Raw genomic sequence first — 20,028 nt, forward strand, 5'->3', positions numbered from 1 at the left:
AGGATAGTTGGACCCCAAAAGTGAGGCCAGCTTTGAAGTGGAGCGTCCTCAGGGGAAGTGGCGAGGCCCTCCAGGCTTGAGCTGGCAAGAGGGTGCCCCTGCCCCAGCCTATGGAGGGCCTGCGCCCTAGGGGCTCACTGCCCGGCAGGATTTCCTCGAGCAGCGGGTAGGCTCGGCAGGACTGGGGAGTTGAAGGAACTGGCCAGGGTGGGTGAAGGTCTGGGGTCTGGGCTGGGTCCAGCAGGCTCAGAGAAAGGAGAGGGCGGGGTGTTTATATTTCCCGGGATTTCGGGCAGAGGGGTGGCAGCAATAGGGAGGGACGGAGGTGGCCCAGGTGTTAGAATAGAAGTGGGGGTGGCGGCGTCCTGAGAGGTTTAGGATGTGGCAGAGGCAGCCCAGGGCTCTCCCTAGAGTTCTGTTTTCTGGCTCCTGGCCAGGTAGGGCAGGTGCTTTGGTATCTGGCCCCAGGGCAAAGGATGTAGCCAGTTCCCCAAGCCCTCCCTGCAACACACCCAGGAAAATGACAACAGGGCAGCGTCCCTGGGCTTTCAGGAGAAAGCTGCATTCCTCTGGGCCAGTCTACCACACCTTGAGTTCCCCAAAAGTGGCCCAGAGAAAGAGAGGTTGACAGCCAGGCTGGGCTGTTCCTTCGGGTTTTATTACACGGTGGGGTCCGACATAGCCGAGAGGCAAGGACCCATTCCAGGCATTCAAACACAGGACGGCCGCTGGCTCAGCCGCCACACCCACTCTCCCCGGGCAGTTCCTGAGTCCTCCACCGCCCCTGCCCAGCCCCTTCTGCTGCCTCTCCCCACCCCCCAGGCCAGGCGCTGGGCCAGCAATGCAAATGGCTGGGGATGGGATCACCAAGGTGAAGGCCAAGCCACCTACCCCTACTCTTGACAGGCCAGCTCCCCACAACCTGCATCCCCAATACCTGAATCTCCATTTGCAAACACAGTGTTACGCCCAGGGGTTGGGCTGGGTCCTTCCCATCCCAGGGCAGCTGAAGGTGGGCGGCCCCTATATACTGCCCGAGGGCCTTCAGGGACCTTGCTCCTCTGTGCACCCTCACAACAACCCTGTGAGGTAGGTGGGGTGGGAGGAGTTACCCCCTGGACTAAGGCTCAAGGAGGCGATGTGACTGGGCCAGGAAGGAGTGCATCCGCCATGCAGCAGGGGAGCCCGGGAAAGGGGACGCGGGGGCTGGAGAGACACAGCCAGACGTTGCCACACGTCCGCCATGAGCAGTCGGCTCTGCCCAGAGATCCTGGGGCCCACCTTGGGCCTTGAGAGGTCCCGGGGGCCCCCGCCCCGCCCCGGCCCTGGAGGCAGGGGTGAGTCACAGCCCCACAGGTGCAGACAGAGGAGGCTTCTTCCTTCTCAGGCCCGGGGCCCACCCCATGGTACAAAAATAAAGGATTTCAGATGGGAACCCCAAGTCCCTGGAGGTGATCTGGGGCCTCACATCCGGGTGCCTCTGGCTTGTAACAGCTAGAAAAAAAAGAGGGGAAGGACAGGAGGATGGGAGGGACGGAGGTGGGGCCGGGAAGGAGGGGGTGATGCAGGGCCAGGGGGTGGAGGAGATTGAAGGGGTGGGGAGAGGGAGAGAGAGAGAGGCAGTTGAGTCACAGGCTTCCTTCTGGAGAAGGCGATGGGGCTGAGGCCCAGAGAAGGTGGATTCAGAATTGAGTGGGGGAGGAGCAGGAAGGGTGCCCAACTAACCCATCCAGGAGCCCCATGCCCTGTCTTGGGCTCAGTGGCAGCCACCTACAGAGGCCAGATTCTGCCAAGACTCTTAAGGGGGTGGGATGGGGGTTGGTCAGGCTGGGAAAAGCACTGATGCTCCAGGCGAAAGGAGCCACGGAGAGCAGCTGTTTGTCCCCGTTTTAGAGGCAATTGTGGCCCAGAGAGGGACAGTGACTTGCCCAAAGTCACACAGCAGGAAGAAAAGACTGGGGTGGGGGCTTGTGGGCATGTGGCCAGGTTTTTTTCTGACACTCTGCAATCCTTAAGCCAGCTCTGGCTGGCACTTCATAGGCCAAGGGTATCCAAAAGTGGCCTGTCCTCCCCATCCCCACAGAAATAGGGGATGCCACAAGGCAGTGACACAGGAGCTCCTGGATGTGCAGGGACTCGGCCAAGGCCTCTGGCTTCAGCGGGTCCCTCCCTCCCCGCAAGCCTGGCTCTGGTGCTGATGGGCTGGTGGGAAAGTTCCCACTCCCTAACTTTCTTCTCTCAGAGCTTCACCCCCAAGGCCAAGGTCGGATGAGAAACTTTGGTGGGTGGAGATAATCAGCCGAAAGCTCGGCTCAAGTCCAAGGATCAAGAGATGAGCACCCTCCTCGCTCCACCCCTCCCTCCAGCACCGCCAAGCTACAAACCAGGGATGGCAGCTCTGGGGGCGGGCGAGGGGCCGAGGAGAAGCCCTCACTGCAAGCTCAGCCTCAGGTCTGAGAGAGTGCGGACGGGAACCTGCAAGGAGGAAACGTGAGGAGGAGGCCGGGAGGAGAGGAGGCGGGGCAGGGCCTGCGGCCGGGGCCCAGCCTCAGTGGTGCCCGGCAGGGTTGGTGGGCACAGAGGAGGTGCAGCTGCGCCCCTCCTCCCCGGGCTGGGAGGCAGGAGGTACCAGAAGGGGCGCAGGAGGCGGCAGGCAGGACGCTCTGGGATGCAGGGCCAGGGGGCCTGGGTGGAGGGCACGGGAGGCTGGGACCAGGGCAGACCCGGGATGGAGGCGTGAGCAGGCAGAGAGAAAACCCGGACAGGGGCAGAGAGGGAAGAGGCAGGGTGCAGATGAGATCCAGGAGGAAGAAGAGGTGGATGAAGATGAGGCAGGACCTCCAGCGGGAAGCGGAGGAGGAGGCAGTGGTGGGAGGGAGAAAAGGTTAGCGGGATCCTGAGATGACTGGGCTGCAAAGAGAAAGTGAGAGAAGGGATGGTTATGCGGGTGAGGCGCCAGGCAAGTGGCTGAGCTAACCCTGGTGCCCCCCCAGCAGCCCCGGGGCCCCCGGTTCTGCAGCTGGCTCCAGCAGGGAGTGGGCGGGAGGCTCCGACTTTGCTTAGCAATCATCCTCCTGGGGGTTGGCTGCACCTTTCTCCTGTGCATCTGCCTCCACCTGCACCTGTTCCACCTCCACCTCCTCCACCTCCTCCTCCTGCTGCTGCTGCTCCTCCAGCTGCTCCTCCGTGCTCTGTGAACCAGCCGGCGGACCCAGGGAAGAAAGAGTGGAGACACTAACAGAGGGGCCAGGGCCTGCTGGCTATCCCCAAAGACCCAGTCTCAGGCAAGGTGAAAGGGACCTCAGGAGAGGGAAGGGCTCCAGCCACAGAAGCTGGGGGCATCTTCTCCAGTCCCCCGGGCGGCTTGGGGAGGGCCTGGGGAAAGCAGCTGAGGATGGGGTGCTGTGGTCATGCTCTGGGGTCAGCCTGGCTGCTGTTACATAGAGTGAGGCTACAGCGAGGGCATGAAGCAGAACGGGGAGGGTGTGGGACTGGGGTATCCCTGAGGGGTGCCTGGGAAGGCCTTGTTTGGAAAGACTGCTCCTGAGTAGAAATGTGGCCAAGGAAGCCCCAGGGCAGACACCACCCAGATCTGGGATGCCACCAGGTCTCTGACACCCCAGGTCCAGGGGCTTTGGCCCAAAAAGGCAGAAGGAGCAGGCTCGCTCTGCACCCTTGCAGGGCAGCACCAGCCCTGGCAGTGGTGGGGGTGGGTGGGCAGGCAGGGTGCGTCACAGCAGGACAGGGAGGCAGACAGACAGACAGACAGGAAGCCAGAGATCAGCCTCCACTGTGCAGGGCTGGGCCCCAGGTGGGGCAGCCTGCCTTCTTCCCAGCCTGGTTCACGCCTGCTCTGTGGCTCTGCCGAAGGCCCTTGGGACTTCCCACCACAGCACTGTGTCCAGGGTGGCAGGACCCCCGCTCGGCCCCCTCCCCACAGTGGTACAGTGGATGCTGCCAGGGCACTCTCAGGAGGCTGCCTCAACAGGCCAGGCAGACACACAGGACTGGCAGCCACCAGGCTGCCCCCATCCTGCAGAGCGGCCAAGGAGGGGGCCTGGGAAAGGGGCAGGAGTTACAGCGGTGGCTTCCCCATCCTGGCTCAGGCCAGCTGGGGACATGCACCCGTCCCTGGGGAATAAACGGCCATGTGGGATCCCAGAAGCTCCAGGCTCCAAGGCACCACAAAGAGTACGTGATCCTCCCCTCTCACTTCAGAGAGCACAGCAAAGGTGCCGGGAGAGGACAAGCCCTGTCCTAAGTCATACAGAGTGCCACGCTGTGCCCTGACCCCTAGTCCATGCCACAGTGCCTGGTGGCCACTACACGGCCCCCTTCACGCAGCCTCTGAGTCCACTCCGGCCGCACCCTGGGATGCTCTCATCTCACTGCTCCCAGCCTGGGCCTGGGTAACGGCAGGTGGCATGGGATGGATGGCGGTGGCTGTGAGCATGGGGTTGTGCATGGGCAGCAGGGGTAGAGAGGTGGAGGGATGGTGCAGGCGCAGGGGTGGGAGAGGCGGGGAGGGTGGAGGGAGACAGGAACCTTCTCTGGACACAGGCTGAGGCGGGTGGGCTCACCTTGGTTTTGCGGCTGGACTCTGAGCTCAGCCCATTCGGGGAGCTGTGGAGCTCCTTGGACACCACACACAGGAACTCTGCCTGGTCCTCGCTGCCGTAGTTGTAGGAGGAGCCGATGTTCACCAGCTAGAGGGGCGGAGCATGGGGAGAAAGACGCAGGTTGGTGTTGGGGGCCGTGGGGCCAGGTAGGGCAGACCTCGGCACTCAAATCAAGACACCAGCTCAGGTTCTGCTCTTGTGGCTTGCCGGGTCCGCTCCCGGGTTTGTAGAGGGCACCTCTGGGCAGGAGGGTGGAGTCTTCCCCCTTGCAACCTGTGCCTGTGGTCTGTGCCCCAGGACCAGCCTCTCCGCCTGGCTTGGCTGGTCCGATCCCTGGTGGAGGGTGGCAGCATTACCGCTGTCCCCGCCAGCACCCCCAGCCTAGCACCAGAGCCAGGCGGCCCTTCTCTAAATGCAGGCGGAGGCCTCTAAAGGGCGGCTGTCCCCCGTTCCAGATGTGGCTGACACAGGACAAGGTTGCAGGGTGGCATTGACAAGGTGGAGCCCCACAGAATATTCCCTTCACTCCTGGAAGCAGAGGTGGCACAGGTGGTCCACTCCTGAGACCAAAGGGCAAATGACCAATGGCCCCTGGCCTGCCTGCTCAGCCTCTGAGAGCCTGTGCAATTGCCAGAGACGCCCAGAGGCTCTCAGAGTGGCCCTGCCTTTGTTCCAGGGTCCCTAGAATAACCACGCCCACAGAGCCCTTCTGGCTAAGAAATAAGAAAGTTCTTCCAGGTGATGAATCTCATTCAGCTCTCAGGTCCCTGGAGGGACTCTCAGGCCTGCTGAAGGCCTCACAGCCAGGAAGGGGTGGAGCAGGGAATGGCATCGGGGGTCCCAAGTCCTTTCTGAGGGTCGCATACTTCAATATGGATTTCTAATGATTTGCACGACACTAGTGCCAACATAGGGAGTCCTACGGAGGGCTGTAAGCTTTACTGATGGCCCTTCTAATCTTCACAACAGTCCTACAGAGGAGGTACTGTTAGCCCACTTCACCGATGAGGAAATGGGCCCGTGGAGGAGATGCAACTTGTCCAACGTGGCAGGCATGTCCGTGGCGAGGCCCAGGGGTGAAGCCAGGCCTCTGGCTCTGCACTGGGCCCATTCTTCCATCCCTCCAGGCCATCCTGGGGGCCCCGACCTTCTGCCTTGCAGTCTCCATGTGCCAGGGAGCATGTGGGTAGGTGTGGAGAAAGGTTAGCCAAGACCCTCTCCTTCTCTAAAGGCACTTTTGACCCTGGGCTCACTTTCTGGCTCTGCTCCTCTGGAAACCTGAGAGGTGGGAGGTCAGCTGCATGACTAGGGATAAAGTGCCTTGGGATAAGGATCTCCCGATGGGTAAACTGTATCTGGACTGGGAGGAACCATCGCTCACCACAAAGACCTCACGGGAAGTCACTGCTTTGGGCTCCCCTGCATGTTGCAATGCTGGCTGCTGGGCATGTCCCCTGCAGAGACCCTGAACACTGTGCATCAGGAACTGCTGGATCACGTGGTGCTGACTCAGTTCTAAGAGGCGCTGACTCCAGGTGGACTCCGCTCACCTATGTGGATCTGGTCTCCTTGTACCTGGGCTGTCACTCGGGGGCCAGAGACTCGCTCATGCCACCAGACAGATCACCACCTGGTTGCTGTGAGGACTCCCACCAACAAGGATGCCCCGTGCTGCCCTGTGGCCACTGGGGCTCCTGTCCTCTCTCTCTCGGTTAACCTGCCACAAAGTGTGGTCTCTCCTAACCTTGTTTAGTTTGATTTCAGAAGACCCCTGGGGCAGCGGGGAATGTGGTGGGGAACCCAAGGCTGGGGCTGCAGGAAGGGAGGGGCCTGCTTGGTCAGAGGCCAGGAAGCCCTAGGGTGGTCCTGGTGGCATGCCCCATCCCCAGCGCACCTGCTCAAAGCGCCAGCCGTCAGACATGGTGGAGACCATCTGCGTGAGCTCCTCCTCCTGGCACTGTAGCACGCGGTACACGTGCTTAGGCGGGACCTGGGGGCAGAAGGGTCACATAGAGGGCACCTGTGGGAGCACCAGGCACCCCAGGAGGGGCATGAGCACCTCCTGCCACCACCCCCGCAACATACCCAAAGAAGGAGAGAGGAAGAGAAAGAAGAGGTGGCTGCGGGGAGGCAGCCATGCTCTGAGTGCCTGCTCCTCACCAGGCATTCACCAGACGCCATCTCACTTAATCCTTCCAAGAATCCTAGGCATTATGGGACTTTCCATTGAGGCTCAGAGAGGTCCAGTTACTTGCCCAAGGTCACCCAGCTCAAGGGTGGAGACAGAACCAGAACACAGGTAATTCAAGAAAGAACATGGGTGGGGCTTGGGGAACATTCTGGGTCACCCTCAAGGAGTCAGGCCCTCAAGGAGACACACAGCCTCCCCTCTTCAATCCCGTGGGCCTGGGAGATGGTTCCTCACTACCTGTCCTCCAACCCTTACACATCCCCAAGAGCAGGCGGAAAATCTCCCTCCCTCTTCCTGCAGACTGGCCAGGGAGGCCCAGGCTCCAGGCTCACAAACGCCAGCCCCAACAGCCTGTGCCGAGCCCACCAGGCGACCATCTGATGCCACGAAATGCACAATTTGCTAATCCTGCATTGCCCTCTGCAGGGCACCCTGTACCTCCACACTGACCCCCTTCTGCCTATGAGGAAGGGATGGGTGTGCCATTCCCACCCCTCTCTATCCCATAAGAGGAAATCAAGGTCCAGAGAGGGCGAGCCTGGCCCAACATCACAGAGCAAATGGGGCTGAGACAGGGACTGAACCCCAGTGTCCATCTCCCAGTCTGGGGCTGTGCTGGGCAGCCTGGGAGCCGAACAACCACGCCTCTCCTTACAGGCCAGCCTGGTCTCCCCATGATAAACACTGGTCCTGTCTTTTCCAACCTCCTCTGCCTCCCGCCCCGTCTCCCAGCCTCCCTCTCCCCACCGGCCCCTGCCCTGGCATGTATGTTGCCCCTGCTCCCAACCTGGGTCACCGTGTAGTCCTTCTCTTCCATCCGGTCTTTGATGATGCGGATCAGTGGGCCGATGTTGTAGAACTCGGCTTCCTCCAGGACCCCTGGCACAGACAGAACAGATCCCAGGTCACTCCTTCTGCCTCCATGCCCCATTCTTCTCTTGTTCCCTCCACCCCGGAACCCACCTCCTGCTCCGATCACCCGCCCTGAGGGTGAGCTGAGTGTCTGTGAGCTCAGGGGTCAAGCAAAAGGGAGCATTTCCTTCACTGGATCCCACGCTTCTTGTGGAAGGTGCTGAGAGGCTACCACACAGCTCTGCTGTGCTGAGCGTGGTGACCCAGGGGCACCTGCCAGGCCACAGTCTGGGGCAGCTTTAGGGCCATCAAGAGACAGCAGGGTCATTGGGACTGATCCCCAGAATGTCACCATGAGCAGGGCCCTGCCTAACTCCCGATCATGTGCTCCTATTTATTAAGCACACTCTAAGTGCTAGGCGCATTACGTTTTTGAATTCTCAGAACTAGAAGGAGGTACTTTCATCATCCGCATTGAACAACTGGGAAAACTGAGGCTCCCAAAGAGAAGCAGCTTGTCCAAGGTCACACAGCTGGTAAGTGGCAGAGGGAACTCAAGTACCGCAGACTCCAGAGCCCTTGTCTTCCCACTGTAAGTACATACCCTTGTGACCACACGTTCCCCCAACTGCCTCACTTTAGTTTGCAACACCCCACACGAGCTCATCACATGTCCCAGGGATGTGAGGAGAGCCGGCCTTACTGTCCCCATCTGACAGTTAAGTTAATCTGGGAGATGAAGATGTCAGCCTACCAGTGAAGCGATGAGCCTCCAGCTGTTTCCACTCCCCTAGGCTCCCAGAAGGCAGGGGACCTTCGAGCCCTTTCCTTGACTGGCCTCTGGGCTCCCTGGGGACAGGGCTCAAATGAGCTGAATGTGTGTGTTCCCCAAAAATCCACCTGCTGAAAACTGTGATGCGATTAGGAGGGGAGGTAATGAGATCAGGGGATACAGTCCCCAGGGTGGGATCGGTCTTCCTATAAGAAAGATTGATTGGATGTGAGGGTGATCTGGCTGTGACGTCTGTCACCCCACTGAATCGCCAGGGTTGATTTAGCGGATCTGGCTGGCTAGGTGCATGTCCCCTTCCTCCCTCACCGCTCCAGGTGTGTCCCTCCCAAAACTGCCAGCTCCGTCGAAGAGGGCGACCACCCCCGATAGAGGACCAGTCTTTGGTCAAGGGTGTGTGAGTAGCTGCGCTGCCCTGCTAGAACCTCCAAACAAGCTCTCAAGAAGGGGCGGGCGGGGGCTAGCTGCCTCTCTTTCTGCCGTGTGAGGACACAACCAGAGGTCAGCAGTCTTCAGCCCAGAAGAAAGTCCTCACCAGAAGCTGCCACAGGGACCCGATCTCGGGTTTCTAGCCTCTAGGACCGAGAGAAATAAATTTCTGATTTTCACAAGCCACCCAATCTATGGTACTTCATGATTGCCGCCTGAAATGGCTAAGATGGGGCTCACATTTCTGATCTGCCCTCTGTCCCCGGGGCCCACACAGGACCGAACACAGAGCAGGAGGTCAGGGAGTGCTGCTACCTGATTGCGAGAATTATCCCCAGTGCCCTGGGCAGAGCCCTGCAGGTGACAGACAGCTAGCACCGCAACCCACATCCACCGGCCAGGCACTGAACTCCATGATGCATTGCTATTAACTCCTTTTATCCTCATGACAGCTCGGTGAGGTGGGTGTTATGGTCCCCCATTTCACAGATGGGGGCATGGAGGCACAGAGGGGTTAGGTCACTTTCTCAATGTCACACAGCTAGTAAGTCTCATCTCAGATCCCCTATCCCCTGGATGAGCCCGAGCCCTGTGTGATCCCCTAGCCCCCGGACAGGCCCGCGTGATCCCCTAGCCCCCGGACAGGCCCGTGTGATCCCCTAGCCCCCGGACAGGCCCGCGTGATCCCCTAGCCCCCGGACAGGCCCGCGTGATCCCCTAGCCCCCGGACAGGCCTGCGTGATCCCCTAGCCCCCGGATAGCCCTGTCTGATCCTCTAGTCCCGGACAGGCCTGTCTGCAGGTGTGGGAATAGCAGGGCTTTGAGAACACAGGGCGTGTAAACAGGTGCTGGCTGTGACGCAGCTTGGGTGTTTACTTCCTTCCCGGCGGGGCCTGCTCCTGAGCCTAGACCACTCCCATGGTATCTGTGCTCCCGCAGGGATTAACAGGGAAGCTGTGGGGTTCTGCAGGGCCAGGTACCCACAGTGGACTCTGGTGTTGCGGCCCTGACCTGCTAGAGAGTTGCTGGGCCTCCAGACCACTGTGTCCCATAGGGCTCAGGGAGGGCAGATCATGGCCCAGAGCAGGAAGGCATGCACAGATGCAGGTGCTGTCTGTGCACAGGATTCATGACATCTCCCTCCAGGAGGCAGATCACCGCCCCCATTTAACAGATACCAGTGGAGACGCAGCGAGGAGAAGTGACATGTTCAAGCTGGTCTGGCTGGATCAGCTGACCCAGAGCCACACCCTGTGTCCCAAAGAAGAGTTAACTTGGCATTGACTCTAGTCCTTGCCCCTGGCTGGGGCTCTGCTAACAGGTCGTTCTTCCAGACACGGCTTCCCCACTGTTTGTTAGGCCCAGATATGGGCATATCCAGGGCCTCTGCCACCTAGGCCTGGGGATAACCAAAGCCCCACTGGGAAGCAGACTCCCCCCTCCCCTGCCTCCACCCACAACCAGCACTGTGCCGCACAGGCTGCCAGACTTAGTGAACAGTCACCCGCTCCACCCACTTACAAGCCCTCACCAGGCAGAATTGGAGATACTGGATCAGCCAGAGAAAGAGAGAGAGAGCGCTCTCCCCATGCCTGTCAACACCAAATTCCTGTCACCCCAGCCTCTGGATGTGACAGTCCACATCTGGCTTCCTAGGAGGCCAGAGAGAAAGGGCATCACAGCCCACCGCAGAGGCCACAGGGCATTGCTGACTTCCTCTATCCCCTGCGCGTGTGTCTTTGTCACCTCCCTGACAGTACCCTGGGAAAGCTTGAGCCCGTCCGCTTGGCAGAGCCCCAGGCTGGGCACAGGCAGATGCTTGGGAATCAGACTCGTCCGGATGGGAAGAGGCAGGAAACAACGAAGCAGGCAGACGGCCATCCTGGTTGTCCAAATGGCTTGGGGCCTCCACAGAGGGCCCTGGCAGGCTGCAGAGGGCCGGGCTAGGATGTGGGCCCCAGGCCAGTCCCCTGAACCAACTCACCCTCCTCAGCCATGTCCTTGTCCAGCACCAGCTTGCCATGCCGGAGGAAGTTCAGGATGGGCCCGAAGTAGGTGGGGTCACGGTCAATGAGGTAGGCCCCGGTCTCATCCTATGGAGGTGAGGGATGCTCCGTGAGCGAAGAGTGAGGCCTCTCCCAGGCCAACCCCACACATGCACAGGGAGGGAAGCGAGTCCAGGGAGAGCTCTTCCCTGGATGGAGCAGGCACAAAGGAGCAAAAAGGCACTGGGGTCAGGTGGACCTGAGTTCAAACCCTGCTTCTGACTTTTCCTGAATGTGTGACCTTAGGCTAATGATTTGGCCTCTTTGAGCCTCACTCCTCTCCCCATCATCAGGGGTCGCTGTGAGCATCTGGTGACAGGAGGTCTGAGTGGCAACTGGGCCAGCACAGGGCTCAGCGAATGTCCCTCTTAGAAGCTGTCCCCTGATGCCAGCCCCACTGTCGCCCCCAGGTCCCCAGGCTTTCAGGGGATGTTTACAAGTTTCCAAAGAAGCCACTATCTCACTGGACATTCAGGCAGGCAGGGAGGCAGAGTGGGCTTCCATGCGACTCTACAGAGAGATGGGAGGCATTGAGAGGCGAGGCGACTTGCCAAAGGCCACAGCATCGGAAGGTCACGGATGGGGGACAGGAGACCTTAGAGGTCATCTTCAGACCAGCCCTTCGTGTTACAGATGAGGAAGGAGGCTGAGCGCAGTGCAGGGAAGGGTCCGACCCAAGGTCGCAGCAGGCAGCGTGCAGCAGAGTCAGGGTGGAAACAGTGCCCGCTGGGCCAGCGCTCCTTCTAGATTCAGCCCGCTCAAAAGGCGCCCCAGGGCTCCTCCATCCAGCTAGCTCCCTGCACCCCTCCGCCACCCACATCCCAAAGGGCAGGAGAAGTAGCCTCGTCGACTCCTTCCCCAGAGCAGGAGTCCCCTTTGGGAGGGAGGAAAGGCCCCAGGTATCTCCCTGTCCACTGCCCCAAAGGAGAAGGTGAGACCCCGATCCAGGGCGGCTGGAGAGCTTCTAATGGCCGCGACCTGCGTTGTCCCGTTGCCACGGCAATGGGCACATCCCTCACTACCAGACCCACCTCCCCCTTCCCTCCTCCTGCCGCTTCTTCCCGCCTCCAGTTCCTCGGAAATGAACGCAGCCGGGTCCCCAGCCTGGCGGGCGAGCCAGGCCCGACAGCCCTGCGTCGGGCCAGCAGAGGACCCACCGCCCGCTCGCCGCCCACCCCGGGGGCCTCACCCGGTCCGACTGCAGCTCTTCCCCCTGGCACAGGCGGCTGAGGAAGGACTTCTGCTCGCGGCACAACGTCTGCCGGGTGGTCAGGAACACCGTGCCCCCGACGTTGAGCCGCACCCACTTGCCCCAGCCGCCTGCGGCGCGGCCGCCCGCCCCCGCCGGCGGCGCTCCCTCCCCGGCCTCCATCCTCATCGCCGGCCGCGGCGTCTGCATCCTCCTCCCGGGCGCGGGGGGCGGGAGGGAATCACGCGCGGGGCAGGCCGGGAGCTGTAGTCCGCGCCTCCTGGCTCCGCGTGGGCTGCGGGGAGGGTCCCGCCCCGCGCTGCTCCCGCCCCGCGCTGCTCCCGCCCCGCGCTGCTCCCTCCTCGCGCAGCTCCCGCCCCCGGTCCCGCCCCGCTTCGCCCTTCCCTGCAGGCCCGCAGTCTGGGCTAGTGAAGCTAAATCACTGTGTATGGGGAAGGTCGAACTCCCGATCTCTGGGAAAAGAATGAGTGCTTCCCCAAATCGCAGTCTTCCCATTGGTCCGAGCGTTCTTGTTTTTCCTTTGTGCCATCTGCGTCATCCAACTGCTGATAAGGGAAGAAACTTCCCCGACGAGGAATCCCCATAGCATTGACCCGCATGTGTTTCGTCATATTTTTTCATTTGCCCGTTGTGTGTATCGGGGTGGGGGCGGGGTGGGTGGGAGTGGGTTCTTTCCTTCATCTAAGTTCTTGGAGAACGACATAGCTGGACCTGAGGTTGGCTGAGCACCTGTATGCCAGACACTTTGCGTAAGTGTGTTATTCATTTAAGCTCTCAGCAGCCCTGTGAGTCTGGTATTTTGGGCTATACCCATTTTACAGATGAAGCCACAGAAGCGAAGTGACCGCTCTACTCACATAGCTGGTGAGTGAGTACCCGCCAAGGCCTCTTTCCTGCTCCCCGACCATGGAATGTCAGGGATCCTTGGGAAGGACTTCTAAGGAGGAAGAGTAGAGCAGGCCCTGGATCCCAGTCAGGAGAACTGAGTTTCCATTCTGGCTTTTGGCTGTTCTCAGTTTTTCCAAGTCCTCCCCAAGCAGGAGGAGGGATTAGTTCTGCGGGTGGCTTTCTGAGTTATTTCCCAGTTAACTTGGAGGGGGACTGTCATTCTGTGGACCTCAGGATGGGGAAAGGGACCCCACCATGTGGTCTGGGACCAGGGAGGGACAGGGGCTGACAAGGAAGCTGTTTCCTTAGCTTCCTCTCCTTACTGGTTTCAGTCCTGGTCCTGGCCTATGTGGGAGAGGCTCCCCTCACTGATCCAATGTCACACACAGCTAGCCTGAACACTGGGCATCCTGGCCCTGTACTGGGAGAAGTTTCCCTGTTACCACTCAATGCCCTGGTTTCTGCATAAAGCTTTTCTCCTTGGCAGGGAGTGGATCAAAGGTGTACTGGAATCCTGCTACTTAAAATTCACCAGGTGTGTCCTGAGCAACTTCCTCTCTGAGCCTTGGCTTTCTGCCTTGCCAAATGGGACTTACAATAGTTGTGACCCCAGAGCATTGTTGTGAAGATTAAGTTATGAAATGTCTGTAAATACCTAGCATAGGCTGGGTGCGGCGGCTCACACCTGTAATCCCAGCACTTTGGGAGGCCAAGGCTCACTTGAGCCCGGGAGTTCAAGACCAGCCTGGACAGCATAGTGAGACCTCTCTCTCTCTCTCTCTCTCTCTCTCTCTCTCTTTTGACATAGAGTCTCACTCTCTCACCCAGACTGGAGTGCCGTGGCACCATCTCGGCTTACTGCGACCTCTGCCTTCTGGTTTCAAGCAATTCTCATGCCTCAGCCTCCTGAGTAGCTGGGATGACAGGCATGCATCACCACGCCTGGCTAATTTTTGTATTTTTAGTAGAGATAGAGTTTCACCATGTTGGCCAGGCTGGTCTCGAACTCTTGAGCTCAAGTGATCCTCCTGCTTTCGCCTCCCAAAGTGCTGGGATTACAGGTGTGAGCCACCGCGCCTGCCCCCCCCATCTCTATTTTTAAAAAATAAAATGATAGAAAACAAGAAAAACAGTGGGGCGTGGTGGCTCATGCCTATAATCCTAGCACTTTGGGAGGCCAAGGCAGGCGAATCACAAGGTCAGGAGTTCAAGACCAGCCTGACCAACATGGTGAAACCCCTTCTCTACTAAAAATACAAAAATTAGCCGGGCACGGTGGCACACACCTGTAATCCTAGCTACTCGGGAGGCTGAGGCAGGAGAATCACTTGGACCCGGGAGGTGGAGGTTGCAGTGAGCTGAGATCATGCCATTGCACTCCAACCTAGGTGACAGAGTGAGACTCCGTCTCAAAAAAAAAAAAAAAAAAAAAAAAAAAGAAGAAGAAGAAGAAAGAAAACCAACAAAAAAAACACCTAGCAGAGTCCCTGGCATTTATTATGTTTGAATGCATGAATGGGTGAATGAGACGGGATGTGAAGTGGCCTTGAAAGATTGGCAGGACTGCTGGCACTTAGTGAGGCCTTAACCATTGTCAGCTAAAGCAAAACTAGAGCAGGAGATACTTCTTCATCCACGCAAGGGTGGCAGGCAGCAGAGTGACACGGTCAGATTTGCAACATGGATCAACCTTAGGTTGCAGGGAGGGTGGTTTGAAGCAAAGAGAGACCAGTTAGGAGACCACCTGCATCTGGTTCAAGAGTAGGGGGAGCCCAGGCCGGGCGTGGTGACTCACACCTGGAATCCCAGCACTTTGGGAAGCCAAGGAGGGTGGATCACCTGAGGTCAGGAGTTTGAGAGCAGCCTGGCCAATATGATGAAACCCTGTCTTTACTAAAAATATAAAAAATTAGCCAGGCGTGGTGGTGCACGCCTGTAATCCCAGCCAACAAAGTGTCAAGAGAAAAGGGTCCAGGGAGGGTCTCGGGAGGTGGGGAGAAGGGAGGGTGGACGGAGTGGGGAAAGAGAAAAGAACAAAGCTGGATAGGGAGGAATAAGGGCATTCCCGAGGCCAGGTGTGGGCCCGTTGGGATGAAACAAGTTGACCTGAGGAGAAGTTGGGAAGGTGTCAGATGTAGTGGCTCACGCCTGTAATCCCACCACTTTGGAAGGCCAAGGTGGGAGGATCTCTTGAGTCTAGGAGTTCAAGACCACCCTGGACAACACAGCAAGACCGCCGTCTCTACAGAAAATTAAAAAAAAATTAGCCAGGCTTGGTGGCATGTGCCTGTAGTCCTAGCTACTGGGGAGACTGGGGTGAGAGGATACCTTGAGCCCAGGAGATCGAGGCTGCACTGAGCCATGATCACACCACTGCACTTCAACCCGCGTGACAGAGTGAAACCCTGTCTCAAAAAAACCAAAGTCAGAAAGGTGAGTTAGAGCCCCCACGTTTCCTGGGCCAGCCCCTGCCCACCTAGGGCTGCCTCTCTCTACTGAGGCATGTGGATGCTGCGACAGAACTTGGATAGCACCGAGTCTTTCAGCAAAGGAGGAGCGTCGTCAGTGTGGCATTTGGGGAATCTTAACCTGGCGTTGGTGCCAAGATAGATAGTTGGGGTGGGGGAAAGTCCCGGGGTCAGGGAGGGAGAAAGGGGGAGGGAAGGGTAAGAGCCAACATTTACATTGTCGGGGACCTACCCAGAGACCACCCCCACTTCCAGTAGCACCATTTTCTGGTCTGTTTCCCTCACTCTACAGTGTGAGCTCCCTGAGGACAGGCCCTGTCCCCATTCTGCCGTATTGCAGGTGTCAAAGATGTCAAACACTGGGCCTGACTTGGGAGGGGGATAAATGGAACAAGAACCCAAATACACTGGGAATGTCTTTAGGGCAGAGATGGACTCTTCTTCCTTCATGCTGTATTTCCATGTTATTTTAATTTTTTTTCTATTTATTTATTTGTTTATTTAGAGACCAAGTCTCACTCTGTCGCCCAGGCTGGAGTGCAGTGGTGCGATCTCAGCTCACTGCAACCTCTGCCTCCTGGGTTCAAGCGATTCTCCTGCCTCAGCCTCACGAGTAGCTGGGATTACAGACATGCACCACCACACCCAGCTAATTTTTGTGTGTGTGTGTATTTTTAGTAGAGACAGGGTTTCACCATGTTGGCCAGTCTGGTCTCGAACTCCTGGCCTCACGTGATCCATTTGCCTTGGCCTCCCAAAGTGTTGGGATTACATGCGTGAGCCACTGCGCCTGGCCTGCTTTTTTCTTGACACAGAGTCTTGCTCCGTCGCCTATGGTTCAAACAATTCTCCTGCCTCAGCCTCCTGAGCAGCTGAGACTACAGGCATCCACTACCATGCCTGGCTAATTCATATATTTATATTTTTTAGTAGAGATTGGGTTTCACCATATTGGCCAGGCTGGTCTGTAACTATTCACCTCAAGTGATCCATCCACCTCGGCCTTCCAAAGTACTGGGATTACAGATGTGAGAACCTGCCCCCATGTTATTTTATTTCACTGCTTCATGCTTCCCATGTGCCAGATACTGTCCTAAGTGCAACACCACACGTACTGTGTGTATCCAATGAAGACAACTTTACCATCTGCTAGGTACCACGGACCGTGTTCCAGGCATCCTGTAACAGCAGGAGCAGCAGCTGTCATTTATTGAGGGTTTGTTCTGGACCAAGTAGTGCCCATGTGTTTTTCCTGTAATCCTCACAGCAAGCTCATGAGATCCATCTTGTTCCCACCCTCATCTTACAGAGGGTGAGGCCGTGGCTCAGAGACCAGGGGTCCTTACTGGGTCATGCTGGACATGGCTACTGAGAACCGCGCTGGCCTCAAAGCCTGGTCTCGCTGGCTCTGAAGCTACAGCTGATAACCATTCTGCTCTCCGACCTCCCATGGAACCCCACAGCACCCTTGCGGCAGGTGCTCTTGACGCCATGTTACAGATGAGGAAACTGCGGTCGCAGGGCTGGTCCAACACAGGCCTGTCTGAGCCGGGGGCAGGGCTGGTCTCCGCCGTCCCATAGGCGCTGCCTATGGGATACAGTCCTGGAGGAGCCAGGAAGGGACTTGGCCAGCATCTTTGGTCCCAAAGTGGAGGGAAAGGATTTGTCTGGGCCAGTGTCACTCCCCCTCCTTTCCACAGAGACCCTAACCTATCCCTGGACACAGCGCTCTGCTCAACAAGCTTCTAAAATGCTCCCATCTGAACCCACAACCTCACCGGTGAGGGCCACAGCCAAGAGCCAGGTGGCAAGACCCGGGATGCTTACATAGAGCCGACAGATGCCACCACGTCCCTGCCCGTGCCTGGGCTTTGTCCGGATGAAGCCATGTTTGGGCTGGGAAAGGGTGCACCCACCTCTGAAAAGGACGCTTGGCCCCTCCCCACAACCAACCCAGCATTCAGGCCACGGCTGGACTTGCTGAGCACCCACTATATATGCCAGACATTGAAACACAGAGATGAAGATGCCAGAGGTGGCCTCTGCCCTAGGGAAGGCTTTGGTTTGGGGTAGGTGGGCTTGGGAGGCTTGGACAAAACATGGAATCCCAGATAGTCCTATTAGCAGTCACGGACTGTCAGTCTGCATAGATTTTTGCATGTCTTCCCCATTTGGAGGATAATGATAAAAATCCAAACATTCCTTAGCTGCTTTTCAGGGAGATGGTTAAACTGGAGGAGGGCCAGATTTCAAATGTCTGCTGGTTACACTGCCCCCTGATGTCTTCTTCTGGGAAGAGCAGCCTCAAGTACTTTTTTTTTTTTCTCCTTTCCTTCTTCCCCGGACCCCAACCCTTGCGCCCTGCCCCAACCACAAGACCACTAGGGATCAGGTGCTTTGGTGCTTTTTATTTTTATTTTTATTGTCATTTTTAAAAGATGGGGTCTCACTATGTTGGCCAGATTGGCCTTGAACTCCTGACCTCAAGCGATCATCCCACCTCAGCCTCCCAAAGTGCAGGGATTACAGGCATGAGCCACCGTGCATGTCCCATTCAGTGCTTTTTAATATGGCTCTGGACTGCACTTGAAAGTGAAATAGAACAGAGATATGGTTAAGGGGTACAGGCCCCCAGACAAGGATGCTAGCCGAGGCTTCGTGGTTTATCAGCTGGGTAACTTTTGGAAAGTCACTTAACCTCTCTGAACCTCAGTTTCCCCATCTCTAAATTGAAAACAATAATAGTGCTTACCTCAGCTGTTGTGAGGATTTAAAGAGGTAGCAGGTGGAGGCCACTCGCCAGGCCACCTGTGTGAAGACCAGGGAACACTGGCTTTGGTGAAGCCAGTCCTGCCACCCTGCCTATCATTGTCTGGACGCAAGATCAGTGCCCGATGCAAAGGCTGCCCCTTAACATCCATTTCTCTTTGGTCAGGGAAGAACCAAGCCCACCAACTCCCCATTCCTGGGGTTGGAGGGAAAGGCAGGGAGAAAGGCCACCCTAGATGTCCCCAGCTCCAGAGCAGGCTGGCTGTCATTTCCTCATGCCACCCCGCCCCGCCCGTGACCTAGAATGGCCCAGGAGTTTTTTTTTTTTTTTCTGCTCCAGATAGAGCTGAAAGAACACAAGATACATCCTGAAGTTCTCACCTGAGCACATCACTGAGTCCTGTTTTGAACCTTCTCAGCTTAGCAGCAGTCTCTGCCTCACTTCTGAGCGGCTTGTTTCACAGCTGCTGTCAGTTCCATGACTAAGACGTCACTCATCCCTGCTGGGTTTTTTGGTTTCAGTTCTCCTCGTCCCCAGATTCAGCACGTCAGAACGTTCTGATCAGCCATGTTCTGTTCTTTATGTCAAATCCAATCCTATCACGGCCTGGGGCCAATTCTGCTACTTATCCTTGGTGCAGGACTGTTTGGTTTTGAGCCTGCACCTTTTCAGGTCATTTGAGGAGAGAAACAGGCATATCCAAGCAGAGAGAGTGTTTCCTGACCAGCCAGAGCTATGGGTGCATGAGATCAGGCTTCCAGAGGCCCACGGCCCAGGGTTTGAATCTCTGCTCCGGGCTGGGATCCTCACTCATGACACCTTGTTAGTTAGTGATGCAACCTCTTCAAACCGTTTGCAGTATTTACATCGTCATGTAATTCCTGCTTATTAGTGCTATTGCACACAGTGAATATTAGCCATTATCACCGAGCATTTACTATGTGCTAAGTCCTGGGCTGGAAGCATCGTTCTCAGAGAGGCTAGATTTGGGTTCATAGACTTGAATATTTGACAGCCCTTTCACGATATGATGGTAACCCTGGAGTCTGCAGACATTACAGGCCCTCCCAGTGAGCTCTTCCAGGGGAAGGTCTGTGTCTCCTTCGTTTCTGAAAGTCTGAAGCTCAGCACTTGTGACAGGCTTGGGAATGTCTGGTCCTAGCCTCTCCTCCAGCTCCTTCTACCCTCTGCCGGGCCTCTGTTTCCTCCCTGGTGGGAGTGGGGATGCGGGTAGAAGGAAGGGCAGGAATGTCTGGAGGAAAGGGTGCCTTCTCTAATTTGCCCGAAGGTGCAGTGGGGGCGGCAGTGATGCTGGCCCCTTGGGCCCCTGCTGGACCACCTGGGCCCCTGGCTCGGCTCCCTTCAGCCAGCAGGGTGGGGCTCAGCGGGCTCCCAGCCTGACCTGACTGGGCAGGAGAGTGGCTGGAGACTCCTGTTCACCAGCAGGGGGTGCGCCCGCCGCCCAGGTCCTTGGGGAGTGTCTTGGACAGCAGCCCCAGGGCACCTGCCTGCCTATGTGTCTGCTATGGCTGATTCCTTTTGCAGAAGCTCAGCTCTCAGGACTGAGGCCATGGCAGCTGGCCTAACTCTCACCGGCCTCCCCTCCCCAGGACTCCCCTCTCCTGCCTCAACATCTCCTTGGCTCCCACGCATGTAATTCCACAGCTTGATTGCACAGAACAGGGATCTACCGTCTGACCCCCTGGGCCCCGTGGACTCTGCCCCTGCTGCCAGAGGGATGTTTATGGGCACTTCCATGTGCCGGG

At 57.7% G+C, this 20,028-nt stretch overlaps 3 protein-coding genes across 8 annotated transcripts in view; 1 reads left to right on the forward strand and 2 right to left on the reverse strand.

The window, feature by feature from the left end:
- The window catches only part of CYTH4 (cytohesin 4), a 285,576-nt gene that overhangs the window by 250,851 nt on the left and 14,697 nt on the right, over window positions 1–20,028 (reverse strand). The window lies entirely within an intron of this gene.
- The window catches only part of PVALB (parvalbumin), a 307,642-nt gene that overhangs the window by 41,732 nt on the left and 245,882 nt on the right, over window positions 1–20,028 (forward strand). The gene's annotated exons all lie outside the window — the stretch shown is intronic.
- The window catches only part of KCTD17 (potassium channel tetramerization domain containing 17), a 357,579-nt gene continuing 338,188 nt past the window's right edge, over window positions 638–20,028 (reverse strand). For 2 of the 6 annotated variants that reach the window (XM_050806330.1, XM_050806329.1), the window contains exons 2-8: window positions 12,116–12,305; window positions 10,866–10,974; window positions 7,598–7,689; window positions 6,514–6,609; window positions 4,581–4,706; window positions 3,092–3,191; window positions 2,486–2,910 (exon numbers count right to left, since the gene is read on the reverse strand). In XM_050806330.1, the coding sequence (XP_050662287.1) occupies window positions 2,549–2,910; window positions 3,092–3,191; window positions 4,581–4,706; window positions 6,514–6,609; window positions 7,598–7,689; window positions 10,866–10,974; window positions 12,116–12,304 (1,074 nt within the window). In that variant the 5' untranslated portion in view covers window position 12,305 and the 3' untranslated portion in view covers window positions 2,486–2,548. The other 4 variants (XM_050806331.1, XM_050806333.1, XM_050806328.1 and 1 more) reach the window with 4 other exon arrangements.

Source organism: Macaca thibetana, chromosome 10 (assembly GCF_024542745.1).
Source record: "Macaca thibetana thibetana isolate TM-01 chromosome 10, ASM2454274v1, whole genome shotgun sequence".
Lineage (NCBI taxonomy): Eukaryota > Metazoa > Chordata > Mammalia > Primates > Cercopithecidae > Macaca > Macaca thibetana.